A 17,332-nucleotide genomic window follows, 5' to 3' on the forward strand; every position below is an offset into this window, starting at 1 on the left:
TGGACCTCTTCTGCACACCGAGTGGGTGTGTGCACACTGGACTCCGCTGAGATAACTCCAGGATTACGTCGGATTGGATGGATGCTGCAGACGGAGAGCTGTTCCCACAATGTAAAAGACAAATTAACACTACATATGTTTACCAACACTTTAGCATAAAGTGCGATCTGAGACTGAATGTTTCCGGGTTCTAATTGTGATACTTAAAAACTGTAATTTCTTAACTTGATGCAAAGAAAACAAAAGAGGAGAAGTTTTTTTTTTGACACTGAGAAACACGTTACACTGCTCTTAATCCTGCAAAAGAAGGGTGTCATTTGGTTAAACGTTCAGAGCTCGGATCCGAGGAAACCTCTCGCCCGTCTCTCTCTCTCTCTTTGTTTCTAACCAACGTTGGCCCTCAGCTCTGTTTGGAAAGGGATTGTCGTGGTAACAGTACATTGTTCACAGTGTGAAAAACTCTGTTCTCATCTCCGAGTGTTCAGCCAAGTCAAAGCCTGAGCTCACAGGAAACCCGACACTCCCGGCCCTTCCTCGGCTCGGAGTGATGAAACACAAACTGCAGGAGCTCCGACGAGGAGGAAGAGGAAAGAGAGAAGAGCTGACCTCAGTTTACACACATCTTTATTGTCCGAGCAGCTCCGGCCTCCTCGTGGTATCAAACTGTGAAGATATTTAGATTATTTTGTAAGAAAAAAACCTGAAGAATAAAACTCTTCTTCTGAACCGTCACTGAACCTGAGAGTAGACGGAGGCCAAAGCACGACTCTCTGAGTGAACGTGAACTCACCGATAACTTACAGAGAGGTCCGTCTGAACAGAACAAAACAAAAACTAAATCAGAGCTCATTTTTCATCTGTCAGTAACTGTTAATAATTTAATCTATCAAGCTGATCGAAATCACTCCCGATGACTGAGCTTCATGTAAGAGTCAGAATCCGGATCAATTTAAACACAAGAACGAAACATTTTAAAAAAAGGGTCAAAACTTGAATAAAAGCAGGACACAAAGAGTCGTCCTTCTGTCCACAAACAACTAAATAAAACATTTAAATATAAACTATAATTTCATGACTGATGAAAGTCCCTTGAACTGAAGTTCATCTGAACGCAGGCTGAAAGTTTGATTTGTTTACTGAATGTGCTCCTCCTCTTTTTAAAACAATCGTATCACAGGAACCTCGAGCGAGCTGGCTAATGTTGTTATCTTAACGCTCGTGCTGATGGAAGTCTTAATCCCACTGATCACTTTCATAGACGTGCACTTTGATCGTAAACTTGACACGTCAGAGGAAGCGTCCTCATCTCCTCTCCTCTCTCTCCTCCTTTCCTTCCTCCTCTCCTCTCTGTACTGCAATGACCCACTTTGAGCGCAAAGCCTTGGACTGACCTGCTTTAGATAGAGGCTAGCTAATTATAACCAGCCTGTATTAATAAGGCCGGGGAATTGGTAAATATAAAACACACACCGACACCCCCGCCCCTCTACACACACACACACACACACACACACACACACGGAAACTGACACGAAATCGTGTGTGCAGAAAAACAAAACAGTCACACTCACGTCCTCTGAGCAGACTATTTCCGACGCCTCACAAACAAGCCTACACACCTTGGTAACATGACTCATCATGTACGGACGAGGATGTAATGAGTGAGTCATGTTCATCACTTGTAACTGTTGCATGGTAACACCAGAACTTGTCACCATGTGAGCATCAAGAAATGTGCAGCACAGATACAATTTTAATGAAAGTCAATAAAAAACGTCCAAACGCCAGGTGACGAGCATGCTGGGAAGCTGAGTTTAGATTGTGATCACGGATCATTTTTCAGAAACACATTGAATTCAAACAAAGTTAACGCAGCTGTGTGTGCACCTCCACCTTTCCAACACATGGTTAACCTGTGTGTGATTAAAGAGCCGCGCAGATGTCCACTGTGCAGTTTGTTAACAGGGTTACACAACACGCTGGAAATAAGCTTTCAGCAGGTTTGAGAAGTGCTGTGACTCAATTTTCATAAATACAAACTAACTTCTAGAAGAGAAAAAAAAAAAACTCTGCTTCTACCTCCCACACTGCAGCACGCTGAACAGCTCTGTTTACAGCGAATGTTTCCCAGCATGCCTCTGGTTTTATCAGGTCTATCAGCACCTATTAAAAGCCTCTGACGTATCAGTAGCTTTAAAAGAGATGTTTCTGTGTCGCACTTTTTGAAGCTCCTTGGTGTTCGTCTCAGACACATTAGCACTCTCTGTCAGCTCTGCACTCAACCATGTTGACTCTGTGCACGCTTTAAAAAACTCTCTGGTAAAATCCAGAGAGCTACAATGATCAAAAACCAAATGTGAGAATTGAGAGATTTGCAAAACTAAATCAAAACATTTGTAGATTGTAGATGAATTTCTGGCTGCATCGGTTTAACCGATAACAATATCGTCCAATCGGCAAATAATGTAGCATGCACCAGTGTCATATCTGATGTGCATCAACTAAAAGCTGGTAGATTATGCAAACAGCTGACTCAGAGATGTTATGGGGCTAATAAAGTGTTCTGTTGAAGGAACTCTTTTATGGTTAAAAAATAAATGAAAATGTCAGAAAGATCGGCGAGCTGGAAACGCTCCGATGACATTTCAAGAGACAGGACAGCTTACGGCATTAAATCTATCAAATCTCCGAGCTGATATGAAAGACAGACAAATAATTCTAGTTAAAAAAACGCTGGTATCAGTAATTAGTTACTTAATAACTAATAATTATTAAAACATAAATATAAATATATAAATATATATATAAAATAAATAAATAAATAAAAAAGTTAATTGAGATTTTAAACATCAGGTTTCCACGACCTGTGCATCTCCACTCCTGAGCTTGGATTCGAGGGTTTCCACACGTTTAGGTTAAACTACTGCTAAATGTAAGAGTTGCTTCAGACTCATTTGGGATCTCTCGTTACATCGTTATGAAATTATCCTTCCCCTCATGTCTCATGTGTGATCCTGATCCAGTGCAAACTCCACCCACATACAGTTCAGACGGGTTACATTTTTTGCACAATTCCAGTAAAGCCAAATCCTCATTTATCTTCATAACACAGTCGCGGATTCTAATTATGTGTAATTAAACCCCACGCTTCCCTTCAGCATGTCGACCCACGTCCCAGAGGTGCAGGTGATATTCATGCGTGCTGATCTATCCCAGCATAATAAGCAGCCCGAGGCTCGGCGAGCCACGTCTGACCCGTCAGTGTCAACAGCAATCTGAAAACCTGACAGAGGTCACGTGAGGCTCGCCTACTCTCCGCCCTCTCGCACTGCTCAGAAAATTATACAGCGGCGGTGAAAGAACCTCTGCAGTCGTGGGTGTTGGAGCAGAAGGTTTTTAGTTGGCCTGAAATAATTTATTCTTTAGGAAAAAGCTGAAAAAGTTCTGCCAGACTTTAAGAAAAATGAAGTTCACTTGTGAAGGAAGGAGGTTTGTTTTCACTAACTCAATAAATGTAAAAGAGTCGCATGAGGTGGTAGCATTGGCCGTTAACACAACACACTGCTGGAGAGCAGGAGTGTGTGTGTGTGTGTGTGTGTGTGTGGAGAGAGACCTGGTGTCAGACTCTTTGTTCTCTCTGCTCATATTTTCTGCTTTGTGAATACGAAGCATCATCATCAAACATGCAGCGTCCCGGCCCCCCCCCCCCGTGTGCACAGACTCGTTCACGCTGACAACATAATGAGCATGTAAACTTTCAGTCCAAATAAGAACAAGAAAACATCATAATTACATATGTGCTGATTGTTACTGATTACTTCTTAATGATTTAGCTGTCAGATTGTAAAGGGAGGATTTATTTTTTTTTTTATTTTTTTTTTCAAGCATGCAAAACACAACGACGACCTAAATATCGTGTGGAAGGTGCAGTATGTGTTGGATCAAACATGGGAGTTTCTAACGGTGGAATCGCAGAGAGCTGGTTCAGGTAGGTGTGCGGAGGAGTCCGTTTTATTTTTCTCATGTGAGCGACAAGGTGAAACACTAAAAACACATCCATATTCACTGTCGTTTGCACACTGACTCTCCATCCTTCCTTTGTGTTGTACGTCTGCTGCATGAGTTGTTGTAGTTGTGGGTTTAATTGCATGACAGATAAGACACAGTTCATGTAGAGACGTGTCAAAATGTTGAACCCAGATTTTTTCATGTTTTTATCAGCTGTAATCACGTGTTGTATCTAACCATAATTTGTGCCTTTTATTTTATTTAACACACACTGTTGGATTTATTTCCCTTAAAAGTGAAAAAACCTGCAGTTCTCTGACTTCCACCGTGGTACATGGTTTAAACTGTTGGATTAAGCTTCAGCGGATGTGTTCACATCGAGGTTGGTTTAAAGCCCAGAGGGCCTCATGTAGACGTGTGATGCCTCCACAGACCTTTAAGTTAGTGCAGGTGAACATACAGTATAGGGATCATAGTTATTTACTTCCTGTAGGCATGACAGTGAATGAACAGCAGCTGCTCTCTGAAGCACACAGACATGTCTATCACAGCTAAAGGAGAAGTTCATAGTCTGACTCAAAGCTAGCTTAAACTGCTTCACTGTATTGTCTTGTACATTAAGTTCTTAAATTCTTTTTTTTTTAAAGATCAGGTTAAAAAGAGGAAAGTACACCCATTTTATTACAGCGCTAAACTCCGAGAACTCAAACCACACACACACACACACACACACACACACACACACACACACACTGAGACGCAGACAGAGTTACATTTCAGGTCGGGAACAACGCTAACCTCAACCAGCGTCATGATAAGAGAAACGCTGCGAGACTGTGAGAGTGTGTGTGTGTGTGTGTGTGTGTGTGTGTGTGTGTGTGTGTGTGTGTGTGTGTGTGTTCATCTTTAAGGCTCTGCAGGGTCAATAAAGGGGGATTCACTATCAGGGGGGTTGCGCATGTCGAGGTCGTTCACAATAAATTATAGATTGTCCTCCAGCACAACATAACTGGATGAGTAAACAGTCCAATCTGTTGCTAAGGCCCCCGCGGACCCGCCAAGCCCAGAATAGGCTCCCGATGCTGGGGGATTGGAGGCTCAAATCCCGGGATCTGGTGTCCACAGGCCTGCACGGTGCAGGGTGGGGCGGGCGGGGGGGGGGGCTGAAGATCACAAATCCTATCTGGTGTTCTGATACTTTTCCTCACATGCTTCGCTCTGACAAACACACCTCCCTGGTGCTGATATAAAACACTCGGTCTTTAATTATACATGGTGACAAAACTCGAATCCTAAACACACCATATTGAGTCATTGCTGGTTTTATTTATCGACTTGTCTGAGTGCGTTCAGGTACTATGGATCATTAACATGACGTGTTTACCCGTGGTGATCAGATAAGTGTGAAAGTACGGAGCATTTTCACAACCTAAAAACACACACACACACTCAGTCACCCATAGCTACTTAAATAACTCGTTTTAAGTTGAAGTCTGTGCAATTTTATTTTTCTACAGAAATTAAATTCAGTCTCTGATTCACCTCATCATCCAGTTTGGGTTATTTTATTTTGTTTTAAACTCGTTATTTCATCGTCCTTTTTCCAACCTTTACGTCTGTTACGTCCACTCGATGTTTTACGCAGGAGTGATTCTGCTGCTGTATCTCTCAAAAGGCTTTCTGTGCAACAGATGGAGGACTGTTAGGACGGTATTAAGAAAAATACGACAAGGCCAGAAAAAAAAAAAAAAAAAAAGGAAACAAAGGAGAGGCCTCTTAAGAAGCATCATTCATGCTGCAATCTTACAAATTTCATTCTTCGCACTTTTTAAATCAAATAAATGACATTAAATTGGCCTGTTTTTGTTTTATTTGTTTCATGTCAGCATTAAAGATCCTTTATTTCATTATCACAATCTGAACTATAGTCCTGATGTGCTCCGAACATCAGGTGAGACTGAAGGAGGAAAACCTGAAGATTAGCAGTGTGAACAGAGCCGAGTGTGTGTGTGTGTGTTTGTGTGTGTGTGTGTGTGTGTGTGTGTTGGGGGGTCTGACCTCTGGGGAAAATATTCATCTCATCTAAGCAGGGAGAGTGAAGGGGGGCAGGCTTTGTCTAACACACCCCCTCCAGTTCTCTGTTCTTTTGTTGGGAGGTAGCATTCACACACACACACACACACACACACACACACACGCACACACACACGTTCTGCTCTCCAGCAGTGAGGCTCTGACCAGCTGTCTTCGGTCTGAAAGATGGCCGTCCTCAGACATAAACAGAAAAGCTCCGAGAGGAGGACGGCCAGGAGGAAATCCCTCTCTCACTGTTTTTCTGTCCCTTTCTTTAAACTGTTTTTAAAATGATTGAATCCATTTCGAGGTGACGATTTAGTTTCAGACTTTACTGTGTAAATGTCTACATTAAAAACCTGACGACGATGGTTGTAAATCCTGTACTGATCCTTTCGAACAACAAAAGCAGCACCTGCTGCATTCATAAACACACACGCTCATTAATAAGCTATTGGGATCTTTTTTTTTCCCGAGATATTTACATTTCCTGAATTTTTGAGTCGGTCTTAGAAAATCACTGCCGCTCTTCTTGTGTGAAAGGTAGCACGTTGACTCAGAACAGCAGCAGCCTCTTTTACTGCGTTCTTGTTGTTTTGTGCCAGCCATGGGTTTTTTTTATAAGAGATGCTGTTTTTAAATTGGAGGACATTTCGACTCAAATACGATGCTCCACTCCGACCTTGTTTTTTTTTTCTTTTAAACTATTCATTAACAGTAAACAATCAGAAACGGGCTCCGCTAAGCTAACTGGAGAAAAGAGGTGACAGATGTGAGGTCTTAGAAGTCGCTTCACTTGTTTGTTTTAAGTGGAAACCTGTCAGAGCTGCCTGATAGAAGGTCGACATCCTGCTACACTTTGAAAAGAACCAATCAGAAGCCTTCGTACTGAAACGCTCCTCTTCATCAGGGCGTCTGCGAAGGACTCGAAGCAGACACGGAGGCTAGGCTAACAAAGATAACTGAAGCAGCCGCCTCCCTTCTCTCCCCTCAGAGTGTGTGTGTGTGTGTGTGTTTGTGAGTGTGAGAGAAAACCGGTGTGTATTGTTCGTAGACCAAGGCTATTTCAGAGGCGGGGGCCTTCCCGTCGTCCTCGCTGCATCGGCCCTTTCATCGCTCCCTTATCCATATTCATGCCCCCCCCCCCGCTCCCCTCACCTATCAGAGACCAGCTAGCTGTAAGCGGCGTCTCGCTCCACCAATCAAACGCCGCCCTTTGTGGGAATATTCCCACCTCTCATCCCCTTCACCCCACCCTGTACAATGGCTGCTTTTTTTTTTTTTTTTTTTTTACTTTGACGCAGTGGCTCAAAAAAAAAAAAAAAAAAAAAAAAAGGAGGTATAGGAGAGGGTGGAGGAGGAGGAGGAGGAGTAGAGTCGCAGCTCTGGCTGGCGGAGTCCTGCCAACGACGGCTGCGAATCGATCGACAGCCTCGGAAACAGTTGCAGAGCGAGCGTCGTCAATGGCAGCCTGGGATTGATGAAGGGGGGGGGGGGGGGGGGGGGGGGGGGGGGGGGGCGGGGCGGGTGGAGGACGAAATGATGGGAGGACGAGGGTGAAGGAGGACAGGAGGAGGAGGGCGCAGTCGTGATGGTCTGAAGTAGAGCATGATTAGTATGGATGAGGAGAAGAGGAAGACAGAGGGAATGAGGAGGGAGCAGACGAAGAACGGTTGAGCTCGCCGTCAAACCAGAGAGGCGTGCCGCAGAGGAGAACGCTGTGTACAGTCAGACACGGAGCATGGAGGCCAAGAGGGAGATGTAGAGCACAAACACTGCTTGAAATTCCAATACTCAACGTAATAAGGAAAAACTAAATATGTACGAGTCAGTAATATTCCCTTAAAAAGTACAATTATTTCTACGCACTTCGGTTCAAATTGTGGCGTTTAGGACCGCCGGCGCTGTGACGACATTTTTGTGTGTTCAAAGCCTAAAATTTAGGGCTTCTTCTTCCTCGACGTGGACAGTCGATCGATGTGACGAAGACGGCTCCCCTTTGTGTGGACGACCCAAAAAAAGCCGCACTGCTCAGCTCCAGGAGCAACAGAAAACACTGTGATCAATGGCATCAAACAGGCCACGCTCAATACACAGCATGCACACCAGTGTGTGTGTGTGTGTGTGTGCGTGTGTGTGTGCGTGTGTGCATGCTTATCTATCTGCAGCACACATCATCATTACCACGCTCCTCTTTGTTTCTCATTAAACTTCATCTGAGTTTTCCACTAAAGTCAGACAAGACATAAAAACACTAAAATCCTCCATCCTTCTTCAAGTCCTCTGATGTCACTTAGCAAGGGCATTTTACCCCCCCCCCCTCCCCCCCCAACAACACTGGCTGCCAGTCCATCCATTTACTAAATGAATGTTTTACATCTTATTAACAAGAGAGGCAAGAAGAGAAGAGGAGGAAAACAGGAAGAAAAGCCCTAAAACAAAAGCTACTGAAAGGACTGAGAGGTATCCAGGTCAGCAGACTTCTCCCTGACTGCTCACTCGCATGTTCATTTTCTGACCATCTACATTGAAATCGAGAGAAGAAAAAAAAAAAAAGCAACCAATTTATTTTGTTTGCGCTTACATAAGGCTTCTTAATAGCTTATACAAGCAGGTTTTTTTTTTCCCCCCTGAAAGCAGCATTTCTTTTGGATGGGACTGAGTCGGAGTGTGTGCGATCCGGCTGAGAGGAGCTGTGAGACTCGACGCAGACACTTCAACACATCACAACGTTTGTGAACGATGTTGGTTTTACACTGAGAGGAGACAACATTTGGGATGATAATTCAGGCTCCTTCCACATCATGAATAAAAGTTATGAGGAGACTCTGCATGTTTTTGTTTTTTTTTCCTCCAAATAAACGCGGCTAAAGAAAAAATAAAAAATAAAAAATCCACTCAGTACAAATGCTGAATGCTGATTTAAGGACGGCAGGAAATGCTTGAATTCTAAATGTACTTGAAGAGTTTTGGTCATTTGTCCAAACACAATGAAGTCAGACTTTGAACAGGATCTAAGTTTAAACCTCTGATACTGAATCAAATATTAACATGACCTCATTTAACGTCTCTGATCTTATATGTACATGATTAAAGAGAAATCAGAACTCCTTTAATGAGAGGACAGAACCCTGCTGGGTCAGAGAGAGGGGCAGCGATAAGAAAGGGGTTTGGGGAGGGAGGGGATTAGAGGGCTCCTGGAGGGGGGGGGGGGGGACTGTGAACAGCAGCTCCTCATTGATCTCTCCTTCTGTAAGACCCTCATGGAGCTGTGATTTATGAGCCCCGAGTTACAGCGGTCCCATGTCACATCGTGCACACTGACCGACAGCTCGATGTTCCTCACAAACACAAACACACATGCACACCCAGAAAACACACACACACACACACACACACACACACACACACACACACACACACTTAAAAGATCCTGAGCAAAAAAAAACCTCAGAGGAATCTCAGATTAAAAATTAACACACGTCGCCCAGGAATTGTACCGCACCTTGAATTTCGTTTCTTATTTCTAAACGGGTGTGACAGGAGAAAAGGAGCATGACTGATTTGTGCACTTTTCAACTTAAACGAAGAAATTTCTCCATCTGAATATTTCATTCAAAACTCAAACAAAGTCATTTTCAGATAATTCTACCTGTGAGAAAAAGGGGGGAAAAAAACCCAGTTAAAAAACTCCTGCAGCTGCACGCTGTATAAATCCATCACACATCATGATCAGAGCACAATCACAGCAGGAACATTACCACAATATATCAGCAGTCATAAATCACTCTGTAATGCGCTGATGACATGGCTAGCATGAGGTCAAAGTCAGCAGGACTTGTGTGCAGTAATGTTTGATATCATGACAAAAGAAGAATTTGTATAAAAAAGCATGAAAATGGATGTCATGGAACTGAAAACATACAATATCAAATATCAGCATGCATTATCCTGGATTGTGAGTAAACATGAGGGTGTCACATGTTCTTTCTGTCCTATTTAAATGTCAGGCAGTTCGACCTCCCCGCTAATATATTTTGGTTTCACTCTGCAGATTTTCGAGAACAGAACATGTGTGTTTTGGCACTGCTGACTCAGTCCTGCATTGAAGAAGGTGACAGTAAAGATTATAAAAAACAGGAAGAAGATCAAAATCAAAGTCTGTCTTACCATGAGTCTCAGTTTCTTGGTGAGGGAATACAATGCCTTCAGTTTCAAAAATGGGCTGCAGGAAGGCCACTACAGAGAGAGGAAGCACAGGGGTGGGGAGTGTGTGGTGTAAGCTAATCATTCAGAGAAACAACCATTGTTATGATGTCTAAGCAGCAACTGCGACTTCTATAATCTGCAGCCTGAGGCCATTTAAAAAATACAAATACATAGAGATATATTCATAGGGCATAAATATGCTTAGCTTTAAAGCTGTGTGTGTAAAATCAGCTGCTATAAGGTGAATGTTTTCTTCTGCATGAAAGGCCTGAAACACGGACAGTTTGGGCATCTTATAGTAAACTCATTAAAAGGATAAAAGAGACTTACGTTCTCTAACTATGTCAGGCTGTAAAGGTCATTATAGAGATGATCATAACCAACCATTAACCATATCACGGGCACAAAAAGACCATTTATAATAGAGCTCAAGTAAACCTTCAACCAAGCTCTGGTTCCATTTTTGTCTTATCTTCAGGGGCCATAGTATCGTGTGTGCATGTGTGTGCGCCACATGTTTATTTTATACCAAATGTCATCCAATCAGCAGCCTGAAGCTGGCGGCTGAGGGAGTGTTGACCTGCAGCAGGCCGTCCTCTCTGCCTGAGTAAAAACCTGCTCGGCCGTGCTCTTCTCCATCATCATCATCATCATCATCGTCGTCGTCGTCTCAACCTTTTCATTTGTCTAAATGGACGAGCTGTCTTAACTGTGAGGCAGGGGAGGGTCCCCAGAGGGGGAGCAGTGGGTCCCTTCATACGGCGAGGGGGGAGACTTTAGTGCTGCATTGATCTGCAGTTAAACAACGCTCACTACCCTGAATCTCTCCCTCTCTCTCTCTCTCTCTCTCTCTCTCTCTCTCTCAGACATGCATGTGTGCATGTGGAGCTGGAGAAACTGTTCAAAATGACTGTCCTGTTGTTTCCAGTTAAAAATCCACGAAAAGAAAAAAAACTTATTTAACTTTCGGAGTCACTGCGGGTCAAACTAAGGACGATGTCTTTAAATTGTGCCACCTGTCATCGTGCAGGCACAGGGACAGGCCAGATTAGGTGTTAAAAATACATCAACCCTGAGCTTCTGCAGGGAAATCATGTTGCCAATAAAGTGACAGACGCTGTAAATATTTGCATCTTAGTGGGTTAAATATCAGAGGCCACCAGAATGAGTAAGATCGCCGTTCTTCTCTGACCTAACCAGCTGCAACATCAGATTTTCTTTGCAGATTTTATGGATTTTTCTTTTGTGTATTTCTAATTTGACTTAATACACAGCATTTAAAAGTAAACTCAGATTAAACACATATAATTATTCTGTGTCTCGGTGGAGAATGTAACGTCCCTGAGGAGTCTAAACACTGTTTTCATCTCCCCAGAAGGGAAAATATTTTGGCAACACTGATTTAAAAAAAAATAAAAAATTAAGCGATGATAATAATCTTATTAAATCACAGCAGTGTGACATAACATCTGCATTTAAAAAAATCCTCCTCATACTGGAAGAATTTAAACATTACATGTAGTGGTTAATAAATTATGTTGGACTGAACTTTAGGTTGCCTCTCTGATCGCAGCCTTTAGAAACAGGCTTTAAATGAATCATGACATGTTCACAACGACAGTCACATTTAACAGTTTGTCAATAAATCTGGATTCCCTGAAACATTCAAATTCAAAATCCTGCAGTCTTCCACTCTGAAACTCTACGTGTGCATTTAAATCCATCTTGAGCATGTCTCCAGTGAGTGCACGCTGCAGCTCGCTGTGTAAATAAATCATTTGAAGGTGTAGTGCGTGTCCATGTGTCCATGATGGGGTGCATGGCCAGGAGAGGCTGCTGATGGTTTGTAATGCCGGGAGATGGGAATGCTTGGCGCATGACAGCATGTAAACAAAAACCAAATATGGTGATTGCCATGGTGACAGATCCATATTTCATCCAACCAGAGAATAATGAACAAACATGATTGGACAATTTGGAGGTATAAAAGTGTATCCCTGCTAGCTGCAGGTAATCAAAACAGCAAAAGCATGACAAAAATATTCAGCCACCGACATGCTGCAGTAACACAGAGACGCAATGTGAGCTGGCTCCCCTCTTCTGACTGCTCGCTACAGACGGGCCTGCTCTTCATATAGTCCGCTTGTTTATCCGCTTGTGTACTTGTACACAAAGCGGCGATGGTGGCTGATGTGTGAGATTATCACAAGGTCATCCGTCGACGGGGATGAGAGCCTGTGATCACGCACTAGCAAGATCTGGCTTTCACTTGTTTACATCCTGATTTTGGCTCCAGCATGGCCGCTGAGGCTGCGCGTGAATCTTAAGACGCAATAAAAAAACACGGATTCTGCTGATGTAAGGAGGCTAAAAGGAGGCAGGATGTGCGCGAGAGGAACCGCCGGCTTCCCTCCAAATCCCCCCTCAGCCCCTCTCATTGTTTCCTTTCCATCAGACGCGACGGCCCGGTGTAATTTTAACGTTCATGGAAAATGACTGTCGCTCATTAGAAAGCTGTTTATAAAAGATGCCCTCTAAATTGAGACATTTGCGTATTCTGTGCTTAAATCTACGAATCTGTGGCTGCCTTATTGCTCTGTGTACACTAAGAATCAGATCAACCTGCTCTCCTTTCTCTGGCTGCCTCAGGCCGAAACAACATTCACCAAAACCCGAACAGCTCCCGCATCCCCATCGCTGCACTTACCTCCCGTGTTTGTGCGTTTGGTGCTGCTGGCCTCCGTGGGAGTCTCCAGGGGTCTTTTACGCGAGTCCGGGGGATCGGACTCCATGTGTGGTTGTTGATTGTGATGGTGAGGATTTGTGAAAATCCCGTTTTGCTGTACTGCTCCGCCGGCCATCATTTTTCAAGCTTGCTCTTGGATGCTTGGGCTGCGTTTGCGTTTAAATCCCCCTTTTCCCGTGTGTGTGGTTTTTTTTACGCAGCGTAGCCGTGCAGAGTCTTCGGAGAAAGCGAAAGCGATTTAGGAATCTGAAAATACGCTTGTTTCTTACGGACGGAGAGCGTTAGCTGCGTGTGTCTCCGTGGTGCGCTGTGCGTACAGAGATGCTGCGCAGGGAGAGAAAGAACAAGACGCTGGACGATCGGCTCAGAGGAGGACGATCCGAAACCTCTGCGGATGGAGGATGATCTAGGCTACTAAAAAAGTGCAAATGGAGCGTCAATCTTCCATCAAGCTTCAGATATGTGGGGCTAGGATATGTGTGTCATTCCGCTGCAACCGGATAAAAGAGCGTTCTCATGTCAGGCAGTGCAGGATGGTGGCGCTCCTCCGCAACAGCCAACGACGGAACAATAATTTAAAGAAAACAAAAATACACAACCGAAGGACAAAAGAGGCGAAGTCAACCGAAGAAAGGCAGAAAAGATCGATGAAACAATAATACCAATAATACAAAAAAAAAATCCGATGCGTTATTTGTCGATTCTAGATTCTTTCTTGATATTCTGTCCTGGTTCCGATCGTGAAGACACCCAGGGGTGACTGAGGGTGAGGAGGGTCCGGAGACGCGGAGCTGGAGGAGAAAGAGACGTTTTTTTTCCTGCTCGTTCTCTCTCGGTGAAGATGCTGCAGTCTTGCGTTCAGAGCATCCCTTCTCTGACTGGCTGCTAGAGGGAGCGCAGGGGAGCGGCTGACGTCACAAGGCCTCGCGATGCATTCAATGGCGCCCCGTTAACTCGGATTTATCACTTTCAAATGTAAAAGTGCAGCTTGTTTCCACGCATTTGAGAAATGAATAAAATTAAAACTCACTCGAAGAAATAAACGTGTAAATGTGCTGTTTCTGGTTTCCTTTCCAATCTCTTCTCTGCTGTGGAAAATACGAAAACAGCAGAAACCGGTGATTTTTGGAACTAACCTACATTATTAGTGGACGTTCACCTTCTCACGACCCCCCAGGTCTGCAAGCTTTGGTTCAAAGAGAAATGCATTTTAAGTGAACTATAAAAATAATAATAAAGCAAGGTTTTACTAATGGTATCATAAAATCTAAGCACGCAATCATTGCAGTCACTACTTTCGACGTCACGTGAAGGCATCATGAGAGAGAAAGCGAGAAAATGGGAAGGAGAGAGACGCCTCCACCGAGACGCGATTGGCCGGTGCTGCATTTCTCCGGCAAAACGAAAAAGGACGCAGATATATTCGCCCGGCTGGGTCACATGACGGACAGGAAAAGATGCGGCGGCGGGTCTTCCATCCACTACAGTCGCGGTTAATGCAATTATGGCTGAACGGGAAGCCTGAAGGTCCCGCTGCGGCTGTTATAGGAGGTCTGTAGCTGTCTATCAGCAGGCCGAGGGAGCCTCGAACACACCTGGAGGTCTGCAGGAGGAGAGCTCGTCCATTCCGTCAGCCTGTCATTTAAATATCAAATATTTGACAAGTGAACTGAACTGATGGGAGAGTTTAAGGGGAGGGGTTTTGGCATCAATTAGCCGCCTTTGTGAAAAGTAAATACATGTTTCCATAAATGTAGGGTTTTAAATAAAATGTATCTATAGTCTCAAATCTGACAGATTTTTGTTTCGACCACCTGCTGACCCTCAGGTGAGCCGACAGGCCTGCTCACACCTGCACCAAAAAAAAAAACAACGTGTCTGAAGAAAAGCACAAGCATCATGTAGCTGTGACACTAAAAGCAGCCCTTAAACATAAGAAGCGTGAAGCCTGAGCAGCCGGCCTGCCTCACCTGTCCTCTGCTGCGTGTGTGTGCGTGTGCGTTTGTGAGACCCACCTGTGTGTGCTGCTGCTGACATCTCTGCGTCGCTCCGCCTGGATCTGAAGAGGGATCCTCCAGCACTGTGAGCTGTCTGAGAGAGCTATACCCACCTCAGTCTTTCCCTCTCTCTCCCTCTCACACACACATACACACACACTCACCCATTTGGCATATACTCACACACACTCTGAGAAACACGCAAATACAACCTACTGCCTCTCTGCTCCTCTAGTGTCCAGTGGCGTGCAGATGCGGTGCGCCCTCAGTGCTTCCTGTAGCTCGTAGTCAAGGTGACATTGTGCTGCCTATGCACTCATACACGCACAGAGGCAGAGCCACACACAGGCACAGAGAGCAGCTATCTCACACTATTTCACATCGCCATGAGAAACGCACCGGTGAGCCGGGCTACTGCTCTGGAAGTACGTGGCAAATCCGAGGCAGATTCATCGTGAGCTGCAGTCTGCAACAGATTCTGCAGCAACCAACAGCAGGCAGGCAGGCAGGCAGGCAGGCAGCGCTCACGGGGACAAAGGGCCTGCACACCCCAGCTCTAACGTAGGAAGGACTCTGCATAGTGCGTGGAGTGGAGCACGCTGTCAGAGGGACATTTATACATGTGAAGAAGAGACAAAACGTGTTGATGAGTCCCACACAGCCAGTGTCCACGCGGCTGCTGCAGCTGCATATGGAAAAAGTGAAGTAGCCCCATAAAGCACGGAGCAGCAGCATTCTTCACGTTTTATTAGGCTGGGCTATACGAGCAGATGTTTGGGAGATGGTTGTCAGAGATTTGCTTCTGCAAACGCTTCTTCTGCTTTGGACACTGACCCCCCCCCCCCCCCCCCCCCCCCCCCAAAAAAAAAAACACTTAAAAGCAGATTTCACAGCGGCCATAAGTTATCCTGAGCGTCTCGTGCAATTGAGAGGAAGCAACGTTACAGTAATAAGTCACTTTTTCCCACTATGTCATAATCGGAGCGCAGAAAGCTGCAGCTCAGCCAACGGCAAATGTTGTCCAGAGTTCCACACAAGTTTTACTCTGATGGATTCGGTTAGGAAGGGGCGATTTTCCAGCGACTTTCTTCTTGGAAGGAAAGTCTGGAATTCTAAAATCATGTGACTGAAAATGTTTTGGTGGAGACTCAAAAAAAAAAAAGGAAAGAAGAAGAGGCGAGACACGAGCCAGCTGTCAGACCTCAGAGATGTTAAAACGCCGCTCAGGCTCGACCTGCTGCACACCACGAACAGAACAGTCAGGGAACTGAACAGGTTACTGTCAGCTCTGACCCATTAAACACTTGTGTCGAATATTTTAGCCTCCATTCCTTCTCATGCAGACGACACGACTCTCATGAAATGAATTATCTCTCTGTGAACAAGGTCGTCCCTCAGCAGGTGAGCCCGGCTCACACCTGTTCTCCCTGCAGGCTGCAGTACAGTACACACAGTACGCTGCTGTTTCTCCAGCACTGGGTCAAGGCTGACTGCAGCTAAATGGATATCCAGGATGTGTCCAGCACACATGTTGGGACTCTGCTGCCCCCTGCTGGTGGAAGAGCAGCACATCCACGTCTGAAGAATGACTCCATAAAACTTCTCTCTTGGTGTTCAGACATTTTGTCACCATTACTAAAGATCCGTGTCAGATAAAATGACACTTTTCTTATGCTTGATGTTTTCACTGAGTGCTGGTTTTACAGAGTGAAGACTCACTAAAGTGCAGTATTATGTTCTGAAGGCCTCGAGTTAAGCTCATTGTGCAGAACAAAATGTGAATTATTTTTTCAGTATTCATTTGAATAATTATAAAGAGAAACCTCTCAGGGCCTGGAGATGAACATTTATCTGTCGGGCTTCAACTTCTGATGGCTCGTTGACCTTCTTACTCAATGTGCTCTGTGTCCCTTTAATTTTACATCACTCCAAAAGTAAAGGACAGATGTGTTCAGACTGCATTAATGTGAAGTGATCACTGTATGGATTAGAGCAGCCAGTCAAACTGTCTTTGTACTTATGAGTATCTGAAGATCTGTATAGTTTGAAGACAGACTTCAGGCTTCACGTGACGATGACCTGCTGTGGATTTCTTTCTGTCCAACTTCAAACTGAGATGTTCGTGAAGCTTCGGGAACTCGTCGTCGCTCTGCGGTGAGGAGGGCTAACTTTAAAGCTCATTGGTCCGATCTGCCTCATGAAGAGGAAGTGAAGGATTCTCCTCCACGCTCCGCCGCGTCCCCTCCCCTCTCTCCCTCTTTGCATGATTGTGTTCTCCCTCGGTGTCATCGATCGATGG

General features: G+C 44.6%; 1 protein-coding gene across 2 annotated transcripts in view; it reads right to left on the reverse strand.

Moving 5' to 3' along the window:
• The window catches only part of nova2 (NOVA alternative splicing regulator 2), a 72,209-nt gene extending 58,038 nt beyond the window's left edge, over window positions 1–14,171 (reverse strand). Inside the window, exons 1-2 of one of the 2 annotated variants that reach the window (XM_079353658.1) lie at window positions 12,998–14,171; window positions 10,252–10,320 (exon numbers count right to left, since the gene is read on the reverse strand). In XM_079353658.1, the coding sequence (XP_079209784.1) occupies window positions 10,252–10,320; window positions 12,998–13,154 (226 nt within the window). In that variant the 5' untranslated portion in view covers window positions 13,155–14,171. The remainder of the gene's footprint in view (window positions 1–10,251; window positions 10,321–12,997) is intronic. The other variant, XM_079353659.1, reaches the window with a different exon arrangement.
• Window positions 14,172–17,332: the final 3,161 nt, after the last annotated feature.

The sequence above is a fragment of the Symphodus melops genome (genome assembly GCF_947650265.1).
Source record: "Symphodus melops genome assembly, chromosome: 10".
In the NCBI taxonomy this organism is placed as follows: domain Eukaryota; kingdom Metazoa; phylum Chordata; class Actinopteri; order Labriformes; family Labridae; genus Symphodus; species Symphodus melops.